Source organism: Triticum dicoccoides, chromosome 1A (genome assembly GCF_002162155.2).
Source record: "Triticum dicoccoides isolate Atlit2015 ecotype Zavitan chromosome 1A, WEW_v2.0, whole genome shotgun sequence".
Lineage (NCBI taxonomy): Eukaryota > Viridiplantae > Streptophyta > Magnoliopsida > Poales > Poaceae > Triticum > Triticum dicoccoides.
Window position 1 is genome coordinate 343,896,078 of NC_041380.1, and position 27,912 is coordinate 343,923,989.

General features: G+C 43.3%; 1 protein-coding gene across 2 annotated transcripts; it reads right to left on the reverse strand.

Annotated features, from left to right (window-relative positions):
* Positions 1-2,846: 2,846 nt before the first annotated feature.
* LOC119271938 (zinc finger HIT domain-containing protein 2-like) lies at positions 2,847-6,704 on the reverse strand. 2 transcript variants are annotated; one of them, XM_037553573.1, is made up of 5 exons: positions 6,452-6,704; positions 6,281-6,353; positions 5,050-5,203; positions 4,229-4,270; positions 2,878-3,933 (listed from the first exon to the last, which is right to left on the reverse strand). In XM_037553573.1, the coding sequence occupies exons 1-5, from the start codon at positions 6,544-6,546 to the stop codon at positions 3,047-3,049; spliced, it is 1,251 nt and encodes a 416-aa protein (XP_037409470.1). In that variant the 5' UTR covers positions 6,547-6,704; the 3' UTR covers positions 2,878-3,046. The 2 variants fall into 2 exon arrangements, with proteins under 2 accessions (XP_037409477.1, XP_037409470.1); XM_037553580.1 differs by lacking the exons at positions 6,281-6,353; positions 6,452-6,704 and adding an exon at positions 5,693-5,844 and having other exon boundaries at positions 2,847-3,933.
* Positions 6,705-27,912: the final 21,208 nt, after the last annotated feature.

Below are 27,912 nucleotides of genomic sequence, written 5' to 3' on the forward strand. Positions count from 1 at the left end.
TCAAATATAATAAGTCTCTATTTTAAATTTCGGTTCACATGTTATCAACCTAAAGTTTCATCAACCAATTCCCGCAACAACATGCGAAGTATCCTCTAGTATACAAAGAGAACTGTGTATCTTATCAGCTCATACACACATCAGGGTTCCTTCATGTCATATAGAACTAGGAAGTTTACTTGGACAAGGAGACTGCTACTCCCGTAGGAGTTGTTGGATTTTCCCGAAGAGGAAGGGTGATATAGCACAACAACAAAAAGTATTTCACTCAGTTAAGAACCAAAGTTTAATCAAACCAGTAGGTCTCAACAAGCTAACATGATAAGCAGCACATGCACACAAATAAAATAAAAGCTTGCACCCAACTTGGCAAGGGGGTTGTCAATCCGCTCATCTCGCTAGTTACAAGATTAAAAGCAAATAGTGGATGGATAATGATATAGTGGAATAGCAAAATAATGAAAGTAAATAAAAGAGCAATTGTGTAAATGCAAGTATAAATAGAGAATGGATCCATGGGCCATAGGTTCACTAGTGGCATCTCTCTCGAAAGCAGGTAATGGCATGGTAGATAAATTATTGTTGGGCAACTGATATCAAAACATCATTCATAATTATGATCATTCATGGCATAATCTTGTATAGGCATTACATATGTGATAAGTAGACCGTTATCCAACTGCATCTAATACTATTACTCCATCCCAAAACCACTATCCAACATGCATCTTAAGGTATTAAGTTTAATGGAAAATAGAGCAATGCAATAAGCAACATGACATAATATAGACGGGAAAATAATCTAGCAATAAGATTAAACCCCATCATTTTACCTTATAGGAAACAATACAAATACGTGTCTTGTCCCTTTCTGTCACCGGGATATAAAACACCGTAAGATTGAACCTAATAATATGCGCCACTCCCTCTGAAGAATTACCCATCTATCTTGGCCAGAGAAGACAAGTAACTCGGAAAGCATACATAGCTACTCAATTACACATCAAAGAAACTTCAAAAGATTCAAATATATTCAATGAACAATCTGATCACAAATCCACAATTCATCAGATCCCAACAAACACATCATAAGAATTACATCGGATTGATCTCGGAGGAGAACATGGTATTGAAGATCAGAGAGAGAGAGAGAGAGAGAGAGAGAGAGAGAGAGAGAGAGAGAGAGACTACTATGGACCTGTAGGTCCTAAGGAACTGCTCAGACATCATCATATAGGCAACAAGGTTGATAAAGAAGCTCCCTCCAATGGCTTTCCCCTTCAGCAGAACTCCGGAACAGGGCTCCAGAAGGGATCGCTTCGGAACAGAGGCTTGCGGCGGCGATAAAATTCTTTCGGGTCTCCCTCTGAAGGTTTCAAGAATTATGGAATTTATAAGCGGGGGAATTAGGTCAAGACGTGGCTTAGGGGGGCACAAGTCTAGGTGGCGAGGCCACCCCCTAGCCGCGCCACCTGCCCTTGTGGCTAGCTCATGGCCCCTCTCGATGTCTCCCGAAGCTTCTAGGGTCCTTCTGGTCTAGAAAAAATCATCAAAAATTGGCATCATGTTTGGACCTTCCTAAATATGGATTTCCTGTGAAACAAAAAACAAGCAGAGAATAGGAAATGACACCGGGCACTAAATTAATATGTTAGTCAAGAAAAATAATATTAAATGATGTAAAATGATAATATAAGTATATATAAGTGATAATATAGCAGCATGAAACAATCAAAAATTATATAATCATTTGAGACGTATCGGAGACAACAAGCATCATCAAAGTGGTCATGGCAATAATAGATAAATGATCAATGTAACACTTGTAGGAATCCATGCTATGTATTGGTATTATACAAAGAGATGAGTGGAGTGTTGGTGATGGCGATGATGATGATGATCAACGCGATGCCAGAGTCTCCTTGACCGAGTTGATGGCGTGGTGATGCCCTTCCAAAGGTGAGGTCTCTTGGTTCTAGAGCATGGTTATAATATCTCTGTTCATCTACTGCGAGATAAACTTCCGGGTCGTTGGCAAACTGACGCCTTTCCCCTTGTTGAACTAGGGGGCCATGTCCGTACAAGCACCGAGACCAATGTCGTGAGGTAAACTTGATAAACAAGATTAGTCCTCACTAAGCCCATATTATATCAACACCAAAATACCATTAGGGATACATGCACTTCGAGTTCTATGCAAAGACTCGCGTTTAAGAAGGATGTTGTAAAATGTGAACCTTGATAAAATATTACCGAAGGAAAATGGATAACCAAGCATTTAACTACCACTTTACTTAATATTGTTATTCCTCATGAATTGTTCCAGAGGTATACTTTCTTTACAAATGATTTCTACGATATCTGTTTTTTTGTTCAGGGAGTTTCTACCATATCTTCAGGTCCAATCGTGACTTCATATTTTCTCCAATTTTGCTTTTGTTAGACAATGATTAGGTTCCTAAGTCTCAAATTTTGGGTCATGCAGATATTGATGACCCTTCATGTATGGATTTTTTTTCCTTCGCCGAATCTCCATGTACACAACTCCACAATTATGTGTTTGAAATTGAAAAGTGTGTGTTAATGGCAATGGAAGGAGATTTTGACCCGATGAGCCATTGACGTAGGTGATAAGATTGGATTGGGATTATGAGGGCAGACATAGTAGGTGAGCCACTCAATAAGAGTTGAACCAATAAAATATGCATGCCCCGTTGCAACTCACCGGCAATTAGCTAGTCCTGAGAAAAAGGATACTCAGATGCTCAGAAAATACTTCTAGCACAATACTCTACTACGAAACTGTTATTTATTTTGCTGGAACTGAAAGTTAGCGCCACAGATAGCATGTTGATATGAGCAATATTCGCTCGGAAATGTGATTAACCAGGTCGCTTTAATATCAGAACTTCAGAAATGTAAACTATCACATCTTCCAAAGATGACAATTTATACATTTAAGCCACTGCACTCAAAGATATAGCAGGCACAAGGATCAAGTGATACAGCTGAGAGATACCAAAAGGGTGGTGAGAAAACAGTGTGGTTATTCCAGCAGTACTGCGTTGATCAGAACCTTGGACTGAGGGTTGTTCTTTCTACCTGCCTTCCTCAGTCCGCTTCCACTGTCCAGCTCCTCAAAAGCCGCTTTCTGCACCTCAACGATGCGAGCCAACGATGGCCAGGCCTCACTTGGCTGCTCATGAGCCCAGCATGTCATGAAGAACAGCTTCCTACCCGCGGCATGGAGCTTTTTGAAGCTCCGTGCCTTTTCCGTCTCGCCCATTTTGTCTTCCTTGAGGATGCTCTCACCAGCTTGGAAGAGCCTGTGGAAGTCACACAATGCACAAACCACTGCATTGCCTCCTAAGGAGAGGATTGTGATGATATCATCCACAAGTCCAATAGCAAACCTGAAACCTCCGGTGTGCCTGTAAGCTGGGGAGCATGTCTCCTCTATGCACGTCGTGAGCGCTTCAGATACTGTCTCAGGTTTAGCGCCGTCCCCCATGACTTTCGACATAGACAAGGCAACAGTTGAAGCACCCAAAGGATCAGACTGCCAATCACCATTGTAGAGGCGAAGTGTGAAGCAGTAACTGTAGAGAATATCAACTAAGTGAACAGTGAGCAAAGGAGATGGCTCTGCCCTGGTTAGCTGTTTGAGTGATGGGAGAGGAGATTCTGGCCCTTCTGGTATTTCATGGATGATAGATTCTGACGCGGTCATTGGATCTGATAAAGTAGTATCGTCTGTACTTATTTGTCTGATAAGCTGGGTCCCATCATGACTAAGAGAGATCGACTGAGCAGAAGGATTTTTCCACCATGGAGTCCATGGTTCAATCATCTTGCTGAGTTCACCAGAGGCCAGAGCTTGACGAAATCGTTTGATTTCATCATCAGAGAGGTCCTCAAGCTTGATTTCGTCACCTATTTAGTAGAAAGAACAAATAAGAACTCAACGCAGAACCTGACGGACAATGCGGAAATCTGCTGGTTCAACAATACATCCAATGTAGAACGGCAAAGGCTTAATAAAATACAAATGTGCAGGAAAAGGGAGGTGCTACAAAATGATTGGCTAATGCCATTTACATCTAAGCTACACTTAAACATCACACAACAAAACTGCAACATGAACAAGTTAGTTAAAGAACCTACCATAGTGTTACAAGATGCTACTGAGTTATCACAATTATAAAGGTCAGGAGTAAATGTAGCATACCAGAGATGGCTTTCTGAATAAGCTCCTCTGACAACATTGACTCTGCAGGGTAAAAAAAATGTTCAGCATTGCGAAAGTGAAATCACTGATGGCATAAAAGAACAGATAAATTATCTACAAGATAGTTCAGTGTCTATCAATAATCACCCGAAGGACGCATACAATGATTTCACAAAAGGCAGTTCCAACTAACTGTGTCGAACTAAATTGTAAATTGTAATGTTCACCTTTTGCCCGTAACCTTAATTTCAACCATTTTTATGCAATTGCAACCTGTAAGCAATACTTTCTACAACGGTAACTATTACAACTAGATATAAGCACCAAGAAGAAATCGTACCATATGTCAACTATCTTGTTTGTTATCTATCATCTAGTTTGCTACTTGTACACCTATAGACGAACAGAGAATAAAAAGAGCTCAGCTGAGCATCTCAAAGCAATGAGACTGCAATTAGAAATCTTAACTGAAAACACAGGGATCCACTTTTATAGTGCCTTCTACAGTATAAGCCTCCATGCCAATTACTAACAGTTTTGAGAGGAAATGGTACACAAACAGAAATCATACTTTTGCAGGACTGAAAAACCAGAAGATAATTCCTAAAACAACACTTCAAGAAAGCTCAATATGACTACAGAGATAATCAGACACATTGAAGCAATAGTTGACAGCTATGAAAGCCTCAATAAGAATGCATACACATCTGAAGTGCAGAAGACTGCAGGAGCGCCTGTGCGTAAACCAAGGGATACACTATGCTCTATGGTTGTCAAGCATACGTGCATATAACAAACAAAATCTTGTTAAACCAACATACCATCTTCACCATCGGACTCCATTTCTTCTTCCAAGTGGAACCGTCTGAGTATATCAAGCATCTTCCTTTTTGATTCATCTTCAGGCTGAATTTGCTTAAGCTCCTCCGTAACATTCTCACGCATAAATGACTCAGTGCATTGCACACTATGCCCCTATTAAACAAGAATGAAACAAAATATTACATTATATACCTAGCAATAAAACCCTTTGATGTAAAGCTAACTGCAAACACTGAAAATAGTCAAATACCAATCTTCCACAGTACCTACACGCGTACTGAAGAAGACACACAATTCCACAGCTTATCGACGGAAAAATCACGGTAACGAAAATTACGGCATTCAGCAGTGAACAAAACAACGCAATATAACCCCACAGAACCAGTCTTCCACAGTACCAACATGCACATATTTTTCCTCATACTAACTGGTGAATGTACTTATATAGATCCATCCCTGTTCAGAGTAGCAAGCAGATGTGAACTATGGTACCTAATTGCATGTGACCCAAATCCCAGCCTCCTCCAAATTTCTACACCTTAATGTCAGTGGCGGAGCCTGCTCATTAAAGAGCCAGGGCAAGACATATGTGCAGCGAAAGTTGATAAGATTTTGCCCGGATTAACTCTTAACTGAACTTACTTTCTCTAATAGAGTATGAAGGAGATGCACTGTGGGAACCCAGGCTCGCCAGGTGCTGGCTCCACCACTGCATCCCATCGAAATGTTAACAGATCCGAACTATGTTTCCATGTATCTCAAATAACCTATGACACAAAAACAGGGAAAGTGCATAGTTACTTCCGTCCTTTCAATTGGTTTGCTCTAGTAATCTTATAAATACATGCACGTTACTAAAATCCAGCATGGCGCCATTATTATTGGTGTAGCATGACGCATTGCGACCTTTTTCAGAAATTCACATCAGACTGACGCAAAGAGGCAATTCCTAGATAAACACTCAAAAGCTAACTATGTCCCCACATTTTCGTTTTAGCCTGTTTTGCAACGAAACAGCTGCATGCAGTATGAAAAGCAACAAGGAAGTTGTCAGAAAAGTGTATACTCTGAATACCGTTTCCGACAAAAGTTTACAGCTCCACTGCGGCAATTCGACGAACACCGCGTGGGCATAACCAAATGAGAGATCGTTAAACTTCCAGCGCTGTGCCACAAACTTTCAGGCAGATAACGCGCAGAGAGAAACAAGGAAGGGGGAGAAGGACACACCTTGTAGCACGTAAGCGAGCAGTAGCGGGAGTTGCAGCGTGGACAAGTGTACTGCGCGAACTGCTTCTGACATCTGCACAAACACCAGACGCGCGAATGTCAATCATCAGGATTAGACAAGCCAGAGGAGAGAAAAACGTAGGGAGGGAGCGGGGGGCGGTGAGGACGCACACGCGGCAGATGACCCTGGTTTCCGCGAAGGAGGAGGACGGGCCGGAGGAGACCGAGGCGGCGGCGTCCTCGGAGACCACCACGACCCTCTCCATCGCCGGCGAGTGGTGGCTGCTCCCGCTTCTCGTGCGCTGACCCTCCGGTGCGCGCGGGCTTTTTGGGGCGATTCCTTCCCGGCGTGGCGGCGAGCGGCGAGCTTTCTCGAAGCTGAAACTGGAAGAGACGCTCGAAGCTGGACGCGGAGGATGAGAAGAGAGAAAAGTCCATATTACCCTCGACAGAGGGAGTAAAAACTGGCTATCGAATATTTTCGTTTGCTACTTCCTCCGTACACGCTTTTATATTTCTTTACAGAGGAAGTAACATTTACAGCTACAAAATTTATTGGTTTTTAGTAAATTTTAAACTGTGTATAAGTTCATTCTGCACAACATCGTATATCACTTCGTCCATTCATATCATCCAAGTACAGTGGACGGTTGGATTTGCCGTCGTTTGGTTGTCGTGCAGACTGAATCGTCTGCTCAGCAGTTTCGATAAGTTAAACGGGTGATAATCTTTTCTTTTTAGATTATTAGAAAAAGGATTGGTGATCACAGATTTTAAGCTGTAAAGGAGCACGCCCACTTCCAGTCGTGCTTTATAGCATCTCCAGCCGCGGCTTTAATCGACCCTCCTCAGGCGTTTTTTTCACGCTGACGCTCAAAAATCGGCTTAATCGCGCCTCCAGGAACCCCTTCTTCGTTGGTTTGGGCCGAAACTGGCGCCGGCGGTCCCAGGCCGAACCCGACGCGCTGGGGGACGCCCGGGGCGCCAGGGCGAGCGGTTTTGCGCGAAAGAGACGCGGGTCCGCCGAGTCAGCGACACGCGCCTCATCTTCCCCAAAACACCTCGGTTTCCTGCGAAGAATCAATGGCAGAGCTGCCGCCGGTCAGCCTTGCCATTGATTCTTCATGGCGGCGCGTCACGGGCGGGCGGGCGCGGCGACGCCTCCCCTTCCCACACGCGTACACACGATGTGGGGCGATAAAACCCGCGGCTCCCCCTCACCGCTGGCCACATCAGCCCGAGTCCAAAACAGTCGCCGAGCTCTGCCTCTTTCCCGTCCGTCGCCGAGCCCAGCCTATCTCCCCTTCCCTTCCTTCTCAGTGATGGTCGAACGCTTCCCCGGCGACGCGGCGGCGGCCAACGACTTCGGCCGCCGCTCGCTCCACGAGTGGGAGGTGCACCTCCTGTTCGAGGCCAACATCCCGGCGCCGCGGGACATGCGCGCCGGGCCGACGAGGTGGAGGCTCAGCAACGGGGGCGTCCCCATCCCGTCGGTGCCTGAACTCGACGCGCGCCCCGGCATCTTCGCCGCGGAGGTCGATCGTGTGAGGGCGTCCCTGCCGAAGGAGCAGCGCGCCCTTCCCGAATACGCCGCTGACAACCACGCATCGTGGGCGTCGTACTTCCAGCGCCGGCAGGCGTAATAGTTGGCGTCCACCAACGGGGCGCCGATGGTGGGCAGTGAAGGTGCAATTATCCCTGGGTGGTTTTGGTAATTCCTAACAACATATAGCTTATTGATCTAATGCTATTTCAAGATAAATATTTCAGGAAAGCTCAATGATTGACATGGCATGGATTAGAAAGTGGACCCCTCACAATGCTAAGGATAAAAGGATTGGGTCAAGCTCAAAGCACAAGACTCTACATTTCTCATTTTAGTGATCCAAGATCACATTGACTCCATAGGAAAAGCCAATACTATCAAAAGGGGGTGAGGTATTGCTTAATGAGTTTCTTGCTCAAAATGCTTAGTGATATGCTCCAAAGCCTTCAACTACTTTCTCATATCCACATATGTCCCAAACCAAAAGTTAAACTCGGCCCCACCAAAATTCTCTATCCGGTGCCACCGAGTTCTCTTGACATAGCCACTGCCAGAAACCCTAGTCTTTTCGGTCTCACCGATAGGGACCTCGGTCTCACCGAGATGGGATTGTAATCTCTCGGTATCCCTTCGTAACGTTTCGGTCCAACCGAGATGAGCGATCGGTCCCACCGAGATTGCAGTGCAAACTCTTTGTTTTCCTTTCGTAACGTTTCGGTCCTACCGAAAGAGCGAATCGGTCCCACCGAGATTGCCTGACCAACTCTCTGTTTGTCTATTACCAAAATCGGTCCAACCGAGTTTGTGTAATCGGTCTCACCGAGATTACGTTATGCACTAACCCTAATGACATCGGCCCACCGAGTTGACGTGTCGGTCCTACCGAAAATCCTAACGTTCATATTTTGAACTAAATTGGTCCGACCAAGTTTCATGATTCGGTCCCACCGAGTTTGGTAAATTGTGTGTAACGGTTAGATTTTGTGTGGAGGCTATATATCCTTCTTATCCGCCAAATACTTGGGGCAGTTCCGCTTCCAGTGATCAGTCCCTTTGCAGTAGAAGCACTTAGTCTCAGGCTTAGGACCAGACTTGGGCTTCTTCACTTGAGCAGCAATTTGCTTGCCGTTCTTCTTGAAGTTCCCCTTCTTTTCTTTGCCCTTTTCTTGAAACTAGTGGTCTTGTCTACCATCAACACTTGATATTTTTCTTGATTTCTACCGTCGTCGATTTCAGCATCACGAAGAGCTTGGGAATCGTTTCCGTAATCCCTTGCATATCATAGTTCATCACGAAGTTCTACTACCTTGGTGGTGGTGACTAGAGAATTCTGTCAATCACTATTTTATCTGGAAGACTAACTCCCACTTGATTCAAGCGATTGTAGTACCCAGACAATCTGAGCACATGCTCACTGCTTGAGCTATTCTCCTCCATCTTTTAGCTATAGAACTTGTTGGAGACTTCATATCTCTCAACTCGGGTATTCGCTTGAAATATTAACTTCAACTCCTGGAACATCCATACGATCCATGACGTTCAAAACGTCTTTGAAGTCCCGATTCTAAGTTGTTAAGCATGGTGCACTAAACTATCAAGTAGTCATCATATTGAGCTAGCCAAACGTTCATGACGTCTGCATCTGCTCCTGCAATAGGTCTGCCACCTAGCGGTGCATTAAGAACATAATTCTTCTGTGCAACAATGAGGATAAACCTCAGATCACGGATCCAATCCGCATCATTGCTACTAACATCTTTCAACTTAGTTTTCTCTAGGAACATATCAAAAATAAAACAGGGGAGCTAAACGCGAGCTATTGATCTACAACATATATATGCTAATACTACCAGGACTAAGTTCATGATAAATTAAAGTTCAATTAATCATATTACTTAAGAACTCCCACTTAGAAAGACATCCCTCTAATCTTCTAAGTGATCACGTGATCCAAATCAACTAAACCATAACCGATCATCACGTGAAATGGAGTAGCTTTCAATGGTGAACATCAATATGTTGATCATATCTACTATATGATTCACGCTCGACCTTTCGGTCTCAGTGTTCCCAGGCCATATCTGCATATGCTAGGCTCGTCAAGTTTAACCTAAGTATTCTGCGTGTGCAAAAACTGGCATGCACCCGTTGTAGATGGATGTAGAGCTTATCACACCCGATCATCACGTGGTGTCTGGGCACGACGAACTTTGGCAATGGTGCATACTCAGGGAGAACACTTTTATCTTGAAATTTAGTGAGAGATCATCTTATAATGCTACCGTCAATCAAAGCAAGATAAGATGCATAAAAGATAAACATCACATGCAATCAATATAAGTGATATGATATGGCCATCATCATCTTGTGCTTGTGATCTCCATCTCCGAAGCACCGTCATGATCACCATCGTCACCGGCGCGACACCTTGATCTCCATCGTAGCATCGTTGTCGTCTCACCAATCTTATGCTTCCACGACTATCGCTACCGCTTAGTGATAAAGTAAAGCATTACAGCGCAATTGCATTGCATACAATAAAGCAACAACCATATGGCTCCTGCCAGTTGCCGATAACTCGGTTACAAAACATGATCATATCATACAATAAAATTTAGCATCATGTCTTGACCATATCACATCACAACATGCCCTGCAAAAACAATTTAGACGTCCTCTACTTTGTTGTTGCAAGTTTTACGTGGCTGCTACGGGCTTAGCAAGAACCGTTCTTACCTACGCATCAAAACCACAACGATAGTTTGTCAAGTTGGTGCTATTTTAACCTTCGCAAGGACCGGGCGTAGCCACACTTGGTTCAACTAAAGTTAGAGAAACTGACACCCGCCAGCCACCTGTGTGCAAAGCACGTCGGTAGAACCAGTCTCGCGTAAGCGTACGCGTAATGTCGGTCCGGGCCGCTTCATCCAACAATACCGCCAAACCAAAGTATGACATGCTGGTAAGCAGTATGACTTATATCGCCCACAACTCACTTGTGTTCTACTCGTGCATATAACATCAACACATAAAACCTAGGCTCGGATGCCACTGTTGGGGAACATAGTAATTTCAAAAAAATCCTACGCACACGCAAGATCATGGTGATGCATAGCAACGAGAGGGGAGAGTGTTGTCTACGTACCCTCGTAGACCGGAAGCGGAAGCGTTAGCACAACGCGGTTGATGTAGTCGTACGTCTTCACGGCCCGACCGATCAAGCACCGAAACTACGGCACCTCTGAGTTTTAGCACACGTTCAGCTCGATGACGATCCCCGGACTCCGATCCTGCAGAATGTCGGGGAAGAGTTCCGTCAGCACGACAGCGTGGTGACGATCTTGATCTTCTACCGTCGCAGGGCTTCGCCTAAGCACCGCTATAATATTATCGAGGTTTATGTTGGAGGAGGGCACCGCACACGGCTAATAGATCTCAAGGATCAATTGTTGTCTTTGGGGTGCCCCCTGCACCCGTATATAAAGGAGAAAGGGAGGAGGAGGCCGGCCCTAGGAGGGGGCGCGCCAAGTGTGGAGTCCTACTAGGACTCCCTAGTCCTAGTAGGATTCCACCTCCCATATGGAATAGGAAAAGAGGAAGAGAAAAGGAGAAGGAAGGAAGGGGGCGCCCCCTTCCCTAGTCCAATTCGGACCAGACCAAGGGGAGGGGTGCGGCCACCCTTCAGGCCCTTTTCCTTCTTTCCCGTATGGCCCAATAAGGCCCAATACGTATTCACGTAACTCTCCGGTACTCCGAAAAATCCCCGAATCACTCGGAACCTTTCCGATGTCCGAATATAGTCGTCCAATATATCAATCTTTACGTCTCGACCATTTCGAGACTCCTCGTCATGTCCCCGATCTCATCTGGGACTCCGAACTCCTTCGGTACATCAAAACTCATAAACTCATAATATAACTGTCATCGAAACCTTAAGCGTGCGGACCCTACGGGTTCGAGAACAATGTAGACATGACCGAGACACGTCTTCGGTCAATAACCAATAGCGGAACCTGGATGCTCATATTGGCTCCCACATATTCTACGAAGATCTTTATCGGTTAGACCGCATAACAACATACGTTGTTCCCTTTGTCATCGGTATGTTACTTGCCTGAGATTTGATCGTCGGTATCTCAATACCTAGTTCAATCTCGTTACCGGCAAGTCTCTTTACTCGTTCCGTAATACATCATCCCGCAACTAACTTATTAGTTGCAATGCTTGCAAGGCTTATGTGATGTGCATTACCGAGAGGGCCCAGAGATACCTCTCCGACAATCGGAGTGATAAATCCTAATCTCGAAATACGCCAACCCAACAAGTACCTTCGGAGACACCTGTAGAGCACCTTTATAATCACCCAGTTACGTTGTGACGTTTGGTAGCACACAAAGTGTTCCTCCGGTAAACAGGAGTTGCATAATCTCATAGTCATAGGAACATGTATAAGTCATGAAGAAAGCAATAGCAACAAACTAAACGATCAAGTGTTATGCTAACGGAATGGGTCAACTCAATCACATCATTCTCCTAATGATGTGATCTCGTTAATTAAATGACAACTCATGTCTATGGTTAGGAAACATAACCATCTTTAATCAACAAGCTAGTCAAGTAGAGGCATACTAGTGACACTCTGTTTGTCTATGTATTCACACATGTATTATGTTTCCGGTTAATACAATTCTAGCATGAATAATAAACATTTATCATGATATAAGGAAATATATAATAACTTTATTATTGTCTCTAGGGCATATTTCCTTCAGTCTCCCACTTGCACTAGAGTCAATAATCTAGTTCACATCGCCATGTGATTTAACATCAATAGTTCACATCACCATGTGATTAACACCCATAGTTCACATCGACATGTGACCAACACCCAAAGGGTTTACTAGAGTCAATAATATAGTTCACATCGCTATGTGATTAACACCCAAAGAGTACTGAGGTGTGATCATGTTTTAGTCAACGGGTCTGCCACATTCAGATCCGTAAGTATTTTGCAAATATCTATGTCAACAATGCTCTGCACCGAGCTACTCTAGCTAATTGCTCCCACTTTCAATATGTATCCAGATTGAGAATTAGAGTCATCTGGATCAGTGTCAAAATTTGCATCGACGTAACCCTTTACGACGAACCTTTTGTCACTTCCATAATCGAGAAACATATCCTTATTCCACTAAGGATAATTTTGACCAATGTCTAGTGATCTACTCCTAGATCACTATTGTACTCCTTTGCCAAACTCAGGGCAGGGTATACAATAGGTCTGGTACATAGCATGGCATATTTTATAGAACCTATGGCTGAGGCATAGGGAATGACTTTCATTCTCTCTCTATCTTCTGCCATGGTCGGGTTTTGAGTCTTACTCAACTTCACACCTTTGTAACACAGGCAAGAACTCCTTCTTTGACTGTTCCATTTTGAACTACTTCAAAATCCTGTCAAGGTATGTACTCATTGAAAAACTTATCAAGCGTCTTGATCTATCTCTATAGATCTTGATGCTCAATATGTAAGCAGCTTCACTAAGGTCTTTCTTTGAAAAACTCCTTTCAAACATTCCTTTATGCTTTGCAGAATAATTCTACATTATCTCCGATCAACAATATGTCTTTCACATATACTTATCAGAAATGTTGTAGTGCTCCCACTCACTTTCTTGTAAATACAGGCTTCACCGCAAGTCTGTATAAAACTATATGCTTTGATCAACTTATCAAAGCGTATATTCCAACTCCGAGATGCTTGCACCAGTCCATAGATGGATCGCTGGATCTTGCATATTTTGTTAGTACCTTTAGGATTGACAAAACCTTCTGGTTGCATCATATACAACTCTTCTTTAATAAATCCATTAAGGAATGCAGTTTTGTTTATCCATTTGCCAGATTTCATAAAATGCGGCAATTGCTAACATGATTCGGACAGACTTAAGCATAGATACGAGTGAGAAATTCTCATCGTAGTCAACACTTTGAACTTGTCGAAAACCTTTTTGCGACAATTTTAGCTTTGTAGATAGTAACACTACTATCAGCGTCCGTCTTCCTCTTGGAGATCCATTTAATCTCAATGGCTCGCCGATCATTGGGCAAGTCAATCAAAGTCCATACTTTGTTCTCATACATGGATCTCATCTCAGATTTCATGGCCTCAAGCCATTTCGCGGAATCTGGGCTCATCATCGCTTCCTCATAGTTCGTAGGCTCGTCATGGTCAAGTAACATGACCTCCAGAACAGGATTATCGTACAACTCTGGTGCGGATCTCACTCTGGTTTACCTACGAGATTCGGTAGTAACTTGATCTGAAGTTACATGATCATCATCATTAGCTTCCTCACTAATCGGTGTAGTAGTCACAGGAACAGATTTTTGTGATGAACTACTTTCCAATAAGGGAGCAGGTATCCTCATCAAGTTCTACTTTCCTCCCACTCACTTCTTTCGAGAAAAACTCCTTTTCTAGAAATGATCCATTCAAAGCAACGAATATATTGCCTTTGGATCTGTGATAGAAGGTGTACCCAACATTTTCTTTTGGGTATCCTATGAAGACACACTTCTCCGATTTGGGTTAGAGCTTATCAGGTTGAAACTTTTTCACATAAGTATTGCAACCTCAAACTTTAAGAAACGACAGCTTAGGTTTCTTGCCAAACCATAGTTCATACGGTGTCGTCTCAACGGATTAGATGGTGCCCTATTTAACGTGAATGCAGTTGTCTCTAATGCATAACCCCAAAACGATAGTGGTAGATCGGTAAGAGACATCATAGATCGCACCATATCTAATAAAGTACGGTTATGACGTTCGGACACACCATTACATTGTGGTGTTCCAGGTGGCGTGAGTAGTGAAACTATTTCACATTGTTTTAACTGAAGGCCAAACTCTTAACTCAAATATTTTACCTCTGTGATCATATTGTAGAAACTTTTATTTTCTTGTTACGATGATTCTCCACTTCACTCTGAAATTCTTTGAACTTTTCAAATGTTTCAGACTTGTGTTTCATTAAGTAGATATACCCATATCCGCTCAAATCATCTGTGAAGGTCAGAAAATAACAATACTTGCCGTGAGCCTTAACACTCATCGGACCGCATACATCAGTATGTATTATTTCCAATAAGTCAGTTGCTCGCTCCATTGTTCCGGAGAACGGAGTCTTAGTCATCTTGCCCATGAGGCATGGTTCGCAAGCATCAACTGATTTATAATCAAAGTGATTCCAAAAGCCCATCAGCATGGATTTTCTTCATGCGCTTTACACCAATATGACCTAAACGGCAGTGCCACAAATAAATTGCACCATCATTATTAACTTTGCATCTTTTGGTTTCAATATTATGAATATGTGTATCACTACGATCGAGATCCAACGAACCATTTTCATTGGGTGTGTAACCATATAAGGTTTTATTCATGTAAATAGAACGACAATTTATTCTCTTACTTAAATGAATAACCGTATTGCAATAAACATGATCAAATCATATTCATGCTCAACGCAAACACCAAATAACACTTATTTAGGTTCAACACTAATCCCAAAAGTATAGGGAGTGTGCGATGATGATCATATCAATCTTGGAACCACTTCCAACACACATCGTCACTTCACCCTTAACTAGTCTATGTTCATTCTGCAACTCCCGTTTCTAGTTACTACTCTTAGCAACTGAACCAGTATCAAATACCGAGGGGTTGCTATGAACACTAGTAAAATACACATCAATAATCTGTATATCAAATATACCTTTGTTCACTTTGCCATCCTTCTTATCCGCCAAATACTTGGGGTAGTTCCGCTTCCAGTGACCAGTCCCTTTGCAGTAGAAGCACTTAGTCTCAGGCTTAGGACCAGACTTGGGCTTCTTCACTTGAGCAGCAACTTGTTTGCCGTTCTTCTTGAAGTTCCCCTTCTTCCCTTTGCCCTTTTCTTGAAACTAGTGGTCTTGTCTACCATCAACACTTGATATTTTTCTTGATTTCTACCTTCGTCGATTTCAGCATTACGAAGAGCTTGGGAATCATTTCTGTAATCCCTTGCATATCATAGTTCATCACGAAGTTCTACTAACTTGGTGATGGTGACTAGAGAATTCTGTCAATCACTATTTTATCTGGAAGATTAACTCCCACTTGATTCAAGCGATTGTAGTACCCAGACAATCTGAGCACATGCTCACTGCTTGAGCTATTCTCCTCCATCTTTTAGCAATAGAACTTGTTGGAGACTTCATATCTCTCAACTCGGGTATTTGCTTGAAATATTAACTTCAACTCTTGGAACATCCATATGATCCATGACGTTCAAAACGTCTTTGAAGTCCCGATTCTAAGTTGTTAAGCATGGTGCACTAAACTATCAAGTAGTCATCATATTGAGCTAGCCAAACGTTCATGACGTCTGCATCTGCTCCTGCAATAGGTCTGCCACCTAGCGGTGCATTAAGGACATAATTCTTCTGTGCAGCAATGAGGATAAACCTCAGATCACGGATCCAATCTGCATCATTGCTACTAACATCTTTCAACTTAGTTTTCTCTAGGAACATATCAAAAATAAAATAGGGGAGCTAAACGCGAGCTATTGATCTACAACATAGATATGCTAATACTACCAGGACTAAGTTCATGATAAATTAAAGTTCAATTAATCATATTACTTAAGAACTCCCACCTAGAAAGACATCCCTCTAATCTTCTAAGTGATCACGTGATCCAAATCAACTAAACCATAACCGATCATAACGTGAAATGGAGTAGCTTTCAATGATGAACATCAATATGTTGATCATATCTACTATATGATTCACGCTCGACCTTTCGGTCTCAGTGTTCCGAGGCCATATCTGCATATGCTAGGCTCGTCAAGTTTAACCTGAGTATTCTGCATGTGCAAAAATTGTCTTGCACCCATTGTAGATGGACGTAGAGCTTATCACACCCGATCATCACGTGGTGTCTAGGCACGACGAACTTTGGCAACGGTGCATACTCAGGGAGAACACTTTTATCTTGAAATTTAGTGAGAGATCATCTTATAATCTACCGTCAATCAAAGCAAGATAAGACGCATAAAAGATAAACATCACATGCAATCAATATAAGTGATATGATATGGCCATCATCATCTCGTGCTTGTGATCTCCGTCTCCGAAGCACCGTCATGATCACCATCATCACTTGCGCGACACCTTGATCTCCATCGTAGCATCATTGTCGTCTCTCCAATCTTATGCTTCCACGACTATCGCTACCGCTTAGTGATAAAGTAAAGCATTACAGCGCAATTGCATCGCATACAATAAAGCAACAACCATATGGCTCTTGCCAGTTGCCGATAACTCGGTTACAAAACATGATCATCTCATACAATAAAATTTAGCATCATGTCTTGACCATATCACATCACAACATGCCCTGCAAAAACAAGTTAGACGTCCTCTACTTTGTTGTTGCAAGTTTTACGTGGCTGCTACGGGCTTAGCAAGAACCGTTCTTACCTACGCATCAAAACCACAACGATAGTTTGTCAAGTTGGTGTTGTTTTAACCTTCGCAAGGACCGGACGTAGCCACACTTGGTTCAACTAAAGTTGGAGAAACTCACACCCGCCAGCCACCTGTGTGCAAAGCACATCGGTAGAACCAGTCTCGCGTAAGCGTACGCGTAATGTCGATCCGGGCCGCTTCATCCAACAATACCGCCAAACCAAAGTATGACATGCTGGTAAGCAGTATGACTTATATCGCCCACAACTCACTTGTGTTCTACTCGTGCATATAACATCAACGCATAAAACCTAGGCTCGGATGCCACTGTTGGGGAACATAGTAATTTCAAAAAAATTCCTACGCACACGCAAGATCATGGTGATGCATAGCAACGAGAGGGGAGAGTGTTGTCTACGTACCCTCGTAGACCGGAAGCGGAAGCGTTAGCACAACGCGGTTGATGTAGTCGTACGTCTTCATGGCCCGACCGATCAAGCACCGAAACTACGGCACCTCCGAGTTCTAGCACACGTTCAGCTCGATGACGATCCCCGGACTCCGATCCAGCAGAATGTCGGGGAAGAGTTCCGTCAGCACGACGGCGTGGTGACGATCTTGATGTTCTACCGTCACAGGGCTTCGCCTAAGCACCGCTACAAAGGATTATGGTGGAGGAGGGCACTGCACACGGCTAATAGATCTCAAGGATCAATTGTTGTCTTTGGGGTGCCCCCTACACTCATATATAAAGGAGCAAGGGAGGAGGAGGCCGGCCCTAGGAGGGGGCGCGCCAAGTGTGGAGTCCTACTAGGACTCCCTAGTCCTAGTAGGATTCCACCTCCCATATGGAATAGGAAAAGAGGAAGGGAAAAGGAGAAGGAAGGAAGGGGGCGCGCCCTTCCCTAGTCCAATTCGGACCAGACCAAGGGGAGGGGTGCGGCCACCCTTGAGGCCCTTTTCCTTCTTTCCCGTATGGCCCAATAAGGCCCAATACGTATTCCCGTAACTCTCCGGTACTCCGAAAAATACCCGAATCACTCGGAACCTTTCCGATGTCCGAATATAGTTGTCCAATATATTGATCTTTACGTCTCGACCATTTCGAGACTCTTCGTCATGTCCCCAATCTCATCCGGGACTCCCAACTCCTTCGGTACATCAAAACTCATAAACTCATAATATAATTATCATCGAAACCTTAAGCGTGCGAACCCTACGGGTTCGAGAACAATGTAGACATGACCGAGACACGTCTTCGGTCAATAACAAATAGTGGAACCTGGATGCTCATATTGGCTCCCACATATTCTACGAAGATCTTTATCGGTCAGACCGCATAACAACATACGTTGCTCCCTTTGTCATCGGTATGTTACTTGCCCGAGATTTGATCGTCGGTATCTCAATACTTAGTTCAATCTTGTTACCGGCAAGTCTCTTTACTCATTCCGTAATACATCATCCCGCAACTAACTTATTAGTTGCAATGCTTGCAAGGCTTATGTGATGTGCATTACCGAGAGGGCCCAGAGATACCTCTCCGACAATCGGAGTGATAAATCCTAATCTCGAAATACGCTAACCCAACAAGTACCTTCAGAGACACCAGTAGAGCACCTTTATAATCACCCAGTTACGTTGTGACGTTTGGTAGCACACAAAGTGTTTCTCCGGTAAACGGGAGTTGCATAATCTCATAGTCATAGGAACATGTATAAGCCATGAAGAAAGCAATAGCAACAAACTAAACGATCAAGTGCTATGTTGACGGAATGGGTCAAGTCAATCACATCATTCTCCTAATGATGTGATCTCGTTAATCAAATGACAACTCATGTCTATGGTTAGGAAACATAACCATCTTTAATCAACGAGCTAGTCAAGTAGAGGCATATTAGTGACACTCTGTTTGTCTATGTATTCACACATGTATTATGTTTCCGGTTAATACAATTCTAGCATGAATAATAAACATTTATCATGATATAAGGAAATATATAATAACTTTATTATTGCCTCTAGAGCATATTTCCTTCAGCTTCTTTGTGGACCCTTCGTGGGTGGAGCCCTCCGTGGATTCGCGCAACGGTTACCCTTCATGGGTTGAAGTCTTCATCAACGTGGATGTACGATAGCACCACCTATCGGAACCATGCCAAAAATCTCCGTGTCTACATTGCGTTTTCTCCTTCCAAAGTCCTCCCTTTACCTTCATATGCATTTGTTTTCCTTTCCACTGCTATACTCTTAGAATTGCATGTGTAGGTTGATTGCTTGACTTGTGCAAAATTGCTAAAAATCTGCCAAGAACTAAAATTGAGAAAAATTGGTCAAGTAGTCTAATCACCCCCCTATGGACATACTTTCGATCCTACAAGTGGTATCAGAGCATTGGTCTCCATTTGATTTGATTTCCATAGCTTTTGGTGGTCATAGCCTTGGTTTCACAACCTAGGAGAGTATGGCGTCTAGCGAGGGAAATTACCACCATAGAGGTCCTTACTTTGATGGTACAAATTTTGCTAGTTGGAAGCATAAGATGAAAATGCATATTTTTGGACATAACCCCGCCGTTTGGGCTATTGTGTGTATTGGCTTGCAAGGTGAATTCTTTGATGGGAGAGAACCGAATCGTGAAGCTACCGCGGAAGAGTTGAAGATGATGCAATACAATGCTCAAGCTTGTGATATTCTCTTCAACGGATTGTGCCCCGAAGAATTCAACAAAATCAGTCGTCTTGAGAATGCAAAAGAAATTTGGGATACTTTGATTGATATGCACTAAGGTACCGACTCTGTTAAGGAATCCAAATTGGATGTGCTTCAAAGTCAACTTGATAAGTTCAAAATGAAGGATGGTGAAGGTGTCGCTGAAATGTACTCTAGGCTTGCTCTCATCACAAATGAGATTTCCGGCTTAGGAAGTGAAGAGATGACCGATAGATTCATCATCAAGAAGATCCTAAGAGCCTTGAATGAAAAATATGATACCGTGTGCACATCGATCCAAATGATGCCCAACTACAAAGATCTCAAGCCAACGAAAGTCATTGGAAGAATTGTTGCTCATGAGATGTCACTTAGGGATAAGGAAGAGCTTCACAGCAAGTCAAGTGGTGCTTACAAAGCCTCATGTGATGCCCCCACATCATCAAATGAGAAGCGAACCTTCAATGAAGAATTGAGCCTAATGGTGAAGAAATTCAACAAGTTCTACAAGAGTAAAAGTAAGGAAAGAAGTTCCAAGTCAAGGTCCTACAATGACAAAAGATCTTCTAGTCGTGAGCGTAACTGCTACAATTGTGGAAGACCCGGACACTTTTCCAATGAGTGTATGGCTCCCTACAAAAGAAGAGAAGATTCTCCCAAGAGAAGAAGTAGGAGAGAAGAATCACCATCAAGAGAAAGGAGGAGTAGAGATGACCATTATGAACGAAGAACATCACAGAGAAGCAAGGATTCAGAAAAGAAGGACAGATCATCAAGGGGCTACACAAAACGAAGACATCAAGCTCACGTTGGTGAATGGGTATCTGACTCAACCAACTCTGTAGGATCGAAAGTATGTCTAGAGGGGGGGTGATTAGACTACTTGACCAAATAAAAATCTAGCCTTTTCCCAATTTTAATTCTTGGCAGATTTTAGCAACTTAGCACAAGTCAAGCAATCAACCTACACATGCAATTCTAAGAGTATAGCAGCGGAAAGTAAAACAATTGCATATGAAGGTAAAGGGAGGAGTTTGGAGGGAGCAAACGCAATGTAGACACGGAGATTTTTGGCGTGATTCCGATAGGTGGTGCTACCGTACATCCACGTTGATGGAGACTTCAAGTCACGAAGGGTAACGGCTGCGCGAGTCCACGGAGGGCTCCACCCACGAAGGGTCCATGAAGAAGCAACCTTGTCTATCCCACCATGGTCGTCGCCCACGAAGGACATGCCTCACTAGGGTAGATCTTCACGAAGTACACGATCTCCTTGCCCTTACAAACTCCTTGGTTCAACTCCACAATCTTGACGGAGGCTCCCAAGTGACACCTAGCCAATCTAGGAGACACCACTCTTCAAGACGTAACAAATGGTGTGTTGATGATGAAGTCCTTGCTCTTGTGCTTCAAATGATAGTCTCCCCAACACTCAACTCTCTCTCATAGGATAGGATTTGGTGAAAAAATGATTTGAGTGGAAAGCAACTTGGGGAAGGCTAGAGATTAAGATTTATGTGGTTGGAATGGAATATCTTGACCTCAACACAAGTGTGGGTGGTTCTCTCTCAGAAAATGTATGTTGGAAGTGTAGGCCTGTTCTCATGGCTCTCTCCACAAATGAAGAGTGGGTGGAGGGGTATATATAGCCTCCACACAAAATCTAACCATTACACACAATTTACCAAACTCGGTGGGACCGAATCGTGAAACTCGGTCAGACCGATTTAGTTCATAATGTGACCGTTAGGATTTTCGGTGGGACCGACATGTCAACTTGGTGAGACCGATTTCGTTAGGGTTAGGGCATAACATAATCTCGGTGAGACCGATTACACAAACTCAGTGGGATCGATTTTGGTAATAGACAAATAGAGAGTTGGTCAGGCAAACTCGATGGGACCGATTTGCTCATCTCGGTTGTACCGAAACATTACGAAAGGGAAACAGAGAGTTTGCATTGCAATCTCGGTGGGACCGATCGCTCATCTCGGTTTGACCGAAACATTACAAAGGGAAATAGAGAGATTACAATCCCATCTTGGTGAGACCGAGATCCCTATCGGTAAGACCGAAAAGACTAGGGTTTCTAGCAGTGGCTATGTCAACTGAACTCGGTGGCGCCGGATAGACAAATTCGGTGGGCCCGAGTTTGACTTTTGTTTTGGGACATATGTGGATGTGAGAAAGTAGTTGAGGGTTTTTGGAGCATATCACTAAGAACTTTGAGCAAGAAACTCATTAAGCAACACCTCACCCCCTCTTGATAGTATTAGCTTTTCCTATGGACTCAATGTCATCTTGGATCACTTAAAATGAAAAAATGTAGAGTCCTGAGCTTTGAGCTTGAGCCAATCCTTTGTCCTTAGCATTTTGAGGGGTCCACATTTCTCATCCATGCCATGCCAATCATTGAGCTTTCCTGAAATGTTTATCTTGAAGTAGCATTAGCTCAATGAGCTACATGTTGTTAGGAATTACCAAAACCACCCAAGGATAGTTGCACTTTCAATCTCCCCCTTTTTGGTAATTGATGACAACATATAGATCAAAGCTTCGACAAATGATAATAAGATTGAAAAACATCGTCGCTTTGAGAAGTATGTCATAAGCAAGAGCTCCCCCTAAATTTGTGCATTATTTAAAATTTGCTTTTGAATGCAAATGCACAATCGATTAGGATCATGGGTTACTCTTCCATGTCACATACATCTTGGTGGAGCGCTCAAAATGATAGAAGTTAAAAACATGCACTCATCACCAAGCAAGTGAATGATCATATAGGGATATAAGAGATAATATCATCAAACAAGCATTAAGGGTAGCATATGATCAAACACATGATCAAACAAGTATCTCACAAGGACATAAAGTATCTCACACAAGGACATAATAAAGTAGTTCAACCAAAATAGCAAGAGAGATAAAAAGCAACACTCTCTCTCGAAGCCTATGATCTATACATTTTTCTCCCCCTTTGGCAACAAGTTACCAAAAAGTTTGAAAATGCATAGTGTTATACATATCTCAGGCTTGATCTTCGTGAGGTGGTGTATAGAGAAATCCAAGGACGAAGGCTTCTGATGAAGTAGTTGGAGCTGATGGAGTGGGTGCTGGAGGTGGCACTACAGCTATAGCTGCTGGTGCTGACACTAAAACTCTAGTATCTGAGACTGGCACTGCAGCAGACCTTAGACCTCGTGGCACTCGCTTGAAAGCATCAGTGGTTGCTTTTCCTCTCCTCTCCTCTGCTTCCTCCTGAAGCTGCTCAACTGCAGTCTAAATCTCAGTCACTTTGACATCAAGATCATAGAATTTCTGCTCAACGATCCTCTCGAAGCTCTCCTGTTTTTGAGTCGGGGTGGCCAAGCCCTTCTCAATCCTCAAGGTGGATTGGATCAGATATCCAAGCTGATCTTTCTTGGTCTTCAAGAATACTTGAGATGCCTCTTTAACAGTTGGCATATTTGCAGCTTTCTCTGCCCTTGCCTTCTCTCTCTTCTCATGTGCTTGAGCTGATGATGGTTCATTTTCATTCATGACAATAGTGTTGTCTTCGAATTCAGGGTAGATGGGCAGGTGCTCCTTATCCAATAGATATTTGCATGTGCCCATCTTGGAGTTGATGAGCTCCTGAATTTGTGGGGCATACCCACAACTTCTCTTCTGATCAGCTGCTGTCCTTTTGACTGTCTCCACAATCAGACTCATGACTTTGAACTTTTGAGGCACATCAAACAAATGGAGCAAATTGATAGCATGTCCTCTAATCATCTTATGATCACCTGACTTGGGTAGCAATGTGTGCCTTAGGATCCAATTGATGGTAAGCAGACCAGACAACAAGAAGTGGACAGATCCGAACTTATGAGTATCCAATGCATCATCTGGGATCTCTTTGTACATGTTGGCCATAGAGTTATGGTCTTTCTTCTTTTCAGCATAAACATCCAAGTCATCCTCACTTTCTTCTGGAGCATTAATCAACTGAGCCCATTCTTTAATGGTAGATTGGTACCTTGTACCTTCAGACATCCAAATGATCTTCCCATCTAGGTAGAAGTGGGCAGTGGAGTAAAACTGCATGATCAGGTCACCATTCCACTTGGTGAGCTTCTGGGCAACAAATGTATCGACTCCACATGCTTTGAAGCTATCATATACACCTGGATAGTGATCTTCATTCTCCTTGATGTACTCCCGGTCAACCCATCTCATGTCACACACTATGGGCTTCTTGTCAAGCAGAATTGTCTCATAGAAGTCTTGTTGTTCCTTAGTGTGAAACTTGTAATCCACAACAGTTCTCCTCCTGACAGCATATGGATCAGACTGTGTCCATAATCTCAGTCCTGAATCCTTCCTAATTTTCATGTTTTCTTCAACAGGATGTGCATCATTGTGGTCAGGGATCTTGGGCTTGAGCTTCCTTAGCACTTGGGCTTCATCATCTTCTTCATCAACAGTCTCAGGCACTAGGGCCTTGTTCTTTTCTGCAGCTGAAATCTTTCTAGTGCCTTTCTTTGGAGGAGACTTATGAGCTGGAGCTTTGGGGACAGACTTAGGCTTTGATGGAGCAGCCCCTGACTTGATTGCATCTCCCATAAGCTTTTGAGCCTTAGGAGCTGGTGCAGCATCCTCTTCCTCTTCATCTGAACCTCTCATTATGGATGCTCTGCCAAGCACTCTGGCAGTGGTCTTCTTGACCCTTTCCTTCCTTTTCTTCCCTTCTCCAACTTCCTCTTTAGTTGGCTTGGAGGTTTCAGCAGTGGATGCTCTGGCCTTAGACATAGGAACTCTCTTTGCTGGTGCCTTCTTATGCATCCCTGGCTTAACTGTAGCAGTTGTGCCAAACTCCTTTTTCAGCACCTTTTTCCTTGAAGTGGCCTCATCCTCAATGGCCACATAATCCTCATCCTCAGATTCTCAGGTTTTCTTCTTCCTGGATCTGGTTGCTGCCTTAGGTAAGTTGCTTGGAGTGCTCCTGCTTCCATCATCAGAAGAGCTGGAAGGACTAGTGCCCTCACTCATCTGAACCTGTTCTTCAGATTTGTTTTGGCTGTCACTTTGATCAGACATCTTGCAGGAAAACTATCAACAGACCCTGTGAATAGGTTGTAGATGAGGTAGAGTAGATGAGCATCACAAAGTACAGAGGTTTTGCAAAATAATTGAGTCAAAAAGCTTAGTTTTAGTTCTCTACAAAAGTGATCTTGGAGCTACCGAATTGACAAACTCGGTAATACCGAAGCAACACTTGGAACCTAAACTAGTGAACTCGGTAGCACCGAGTCACCGTTCGGTGGCACCGAGATTGCTAGGGTTTCACAGAATTTTGAACTCGGTCACACCAATTTGCATGTTTCGGTCAGACCAAAAAGCGCATGTGCAATGGCCAAGGCCAAATCGGTGAGACCGATTTCTATAGTTCGGTCGGTCCGAGATGAGTTCTGCGGAGAGCTAACCCTAAAATTTTCGAATCAATCTAGACCTAAGTGAGTTTTAGCTGGATGGATCAATATCAATGGTGGCAAGAAACATGGCATTGTCCTTGTGCTAGGAATCGGAGTGAAAAAGACAGCACAAGGGGTCGAACACTTACCCTAGAGCGGCGAGTGTTTGCTAGGCGGCAATGGCAGAGCAGATTACCGTTGACGGTGGCGGAGACTAGCGGTGGGAGGTCGCTGGCGGCGAGAGGACGATCCGGAGACCCGAAGAGGCAGAGCAGGTTACGCGTGGGTGAAGGGTTTCGGAAAAATTTCTAAAATTTGACCCGGCAGTATATATAACCTGACCCTGTCGGTGTGACCGAGTGGAACAACTCGGTGGCACCGAGATGCAGAACTGCAAGCGGTTACTGTAACTCGGTGTGACCGAAACGTTCTAATCGGTTGCACCAAGATTGAAAACCTAGATCAACTTAGTGGTCTCGGTGTGAACGAAATGGATGACTCGGTCATACCGAAATGCACAAAGAGGTTTTGGAAGTTTAAGTCTATGACGAATCGGGGACTCCGAGTGCTCCTCACATAGAGTGGTTTGAATCTGACTTGATCAAACTTTGTGATGTAGCATGAATAGAGTTTGAGATGAGGAAAGCATAGATAGATAGAGGGAGTTCTTAGGCATTCTTGTCCATCCATTTGGCAAAACAGAAAAAGCCAAACAATCAAAGCAACAGATAGATGTCCTCGAATGAGTAAAATATGCATCCAACATGCTCACACAGTAAGATGACAAATGAAATATGTGACAAAGCATGCACAATCACTCTAGCATCTATCAAGCAATTTGGCGATGACTAGGTCATCTATATGTGAGTATATTGACTTAGGAGTCAAATGAGAACATTTGATCGTAGGTCATACTCATCGGTTAAGCACAAGTGGGGTTGCCACTTTTACATAAAGCATTGTTGTGTTCACACCATTAGAGTTGCTTTAGCTCAGTTGATTGGAGTAAAGCTCCCCCTAGATGTGATATCCCCCCTAAGAGGGATGAACTAACCTTGGGTTTTGTCGATGATGACTTCATGTAGGTGTTGAAGATGTAGATGCCCAATGTTGATGTAGATCTTTTGGAGCAATCCTTTGGAGTGAGTTGCACTTTCAATACCTACACGGGTTAGTCCCACAAGGAACAAACAAGGATATCCATAGACATAGAGTGATGTTCACATAGGATGATTTCCATGAAAGCATTAGGTTACCTTGTCCCTTGTCTTACCAACAAGAGGGTTTGTGACTCCTTGAACTAGTGCAAGATATGGAAGTTGTTTGCACTTGTCCTCGCCAAAATGATATGAGTGAAGTATGTTGGCGGAGTCACCCTCAAGAATTCTCTAGTTCTTCTTCTTCGAGATCCACACCATCTTGATGGGAATCCTTGGAGTTGTAGTCGTACTTGATGAAGTAGAACTTGATGTAGTCTTGGGAACCCACTTGACCAAGGCCTTAGGTGCTTCTTCAAATGCATCAATCTCCTCTTGAAGCATGTCCTTGCCTTTTAGCTTGTGGTCTTGTGGTGGAAGATCATCTTGAGCTTGTGTTCCTTGGAAAGAAGTAGGATCATACTTCTCTTGTTGAGGAAAAAACTTCGTCTTGGGGTATTGATCTTCTTCCCACTCAACTCCATTGGCATTGAACTTTCGTTCAAAACCTACACCTTGATTCTTCCGGTGTCTTCCTTGCTTGCGTACAATTTCCTCGAATTGCTTACTCCCAGCAAGGCTCTTGTAAACACCTTTCTCTATAATTCCCTTCAATAAGTTGTTTTCTTGCTCAAGTGTAACTTGGCTAAGAGAATCATTAGTGGAATCAAGAGAACTACTAGAAGCAACAATATTGGATTTAGCATGATTGTTGTTACTACTAGAAGAAGAATCTTTCTTACTCTTGTTGCTAGTTTTAACTTGTGGCATGTAAGTAGACAAGAGTAAACGCTTGGCAATGTAAGAAGATCTTTTCTTGCGAAGATCATCATTGATTGCTTTTAAGAACTCATGCTCTTACTCAAGGTTGAGTTTTTCAAAGCGTAGCTTCTCATGAGTCTTTAAAAGTTCTCAATGATCTTCCAAGGTAGTTTCATGAGCTAACTTAAGAGTGTTTAGTTCTTTAGTTATATGCCCAATCTTCTTCTTATCATCGTCATTCATTTTATCTTGATTATTATGATTAATAGAAATTTCATCATAGTTTTCAAAACTAGAGTTGTCAACAAGTAAATCATCATCTCCTAGCAAATCATCTTCATCACTATTGAAATCAACATACTCGGGGTGTGTTACCTTTGGACCTTTAGCCATGAAGCATCTTCCAATTCCTTCATTTGGTGAGTCAAATATGTCGTAGGAG

Excerpts from the sequence above, each read along its gene's own strand:
- LOC119271938 (XM_037553573.1), bottom strand. The coding sequence starts at position 6,546 with ATGGAGAGGGTCGTGGTGGTCTCCGAGGACGCCGCCGCCTCGGTCTCC. Across the intron at positions 5,204-6,280 it reads GCTCGCTTACGTGCTACAAG|GGGCATAGTGTGCAATGCAC; the intron begins GTGTGTCCTTCT and ends CTTGTTTAATAG. Across the intron at positions 4,271-5,049 it reads GGAGTCCGATGGTGAAGATG|AGTCAATGTTGTCAGAGGAG; the intron begins GTATGTTGGTTT and ends TTTACCCTGCAG.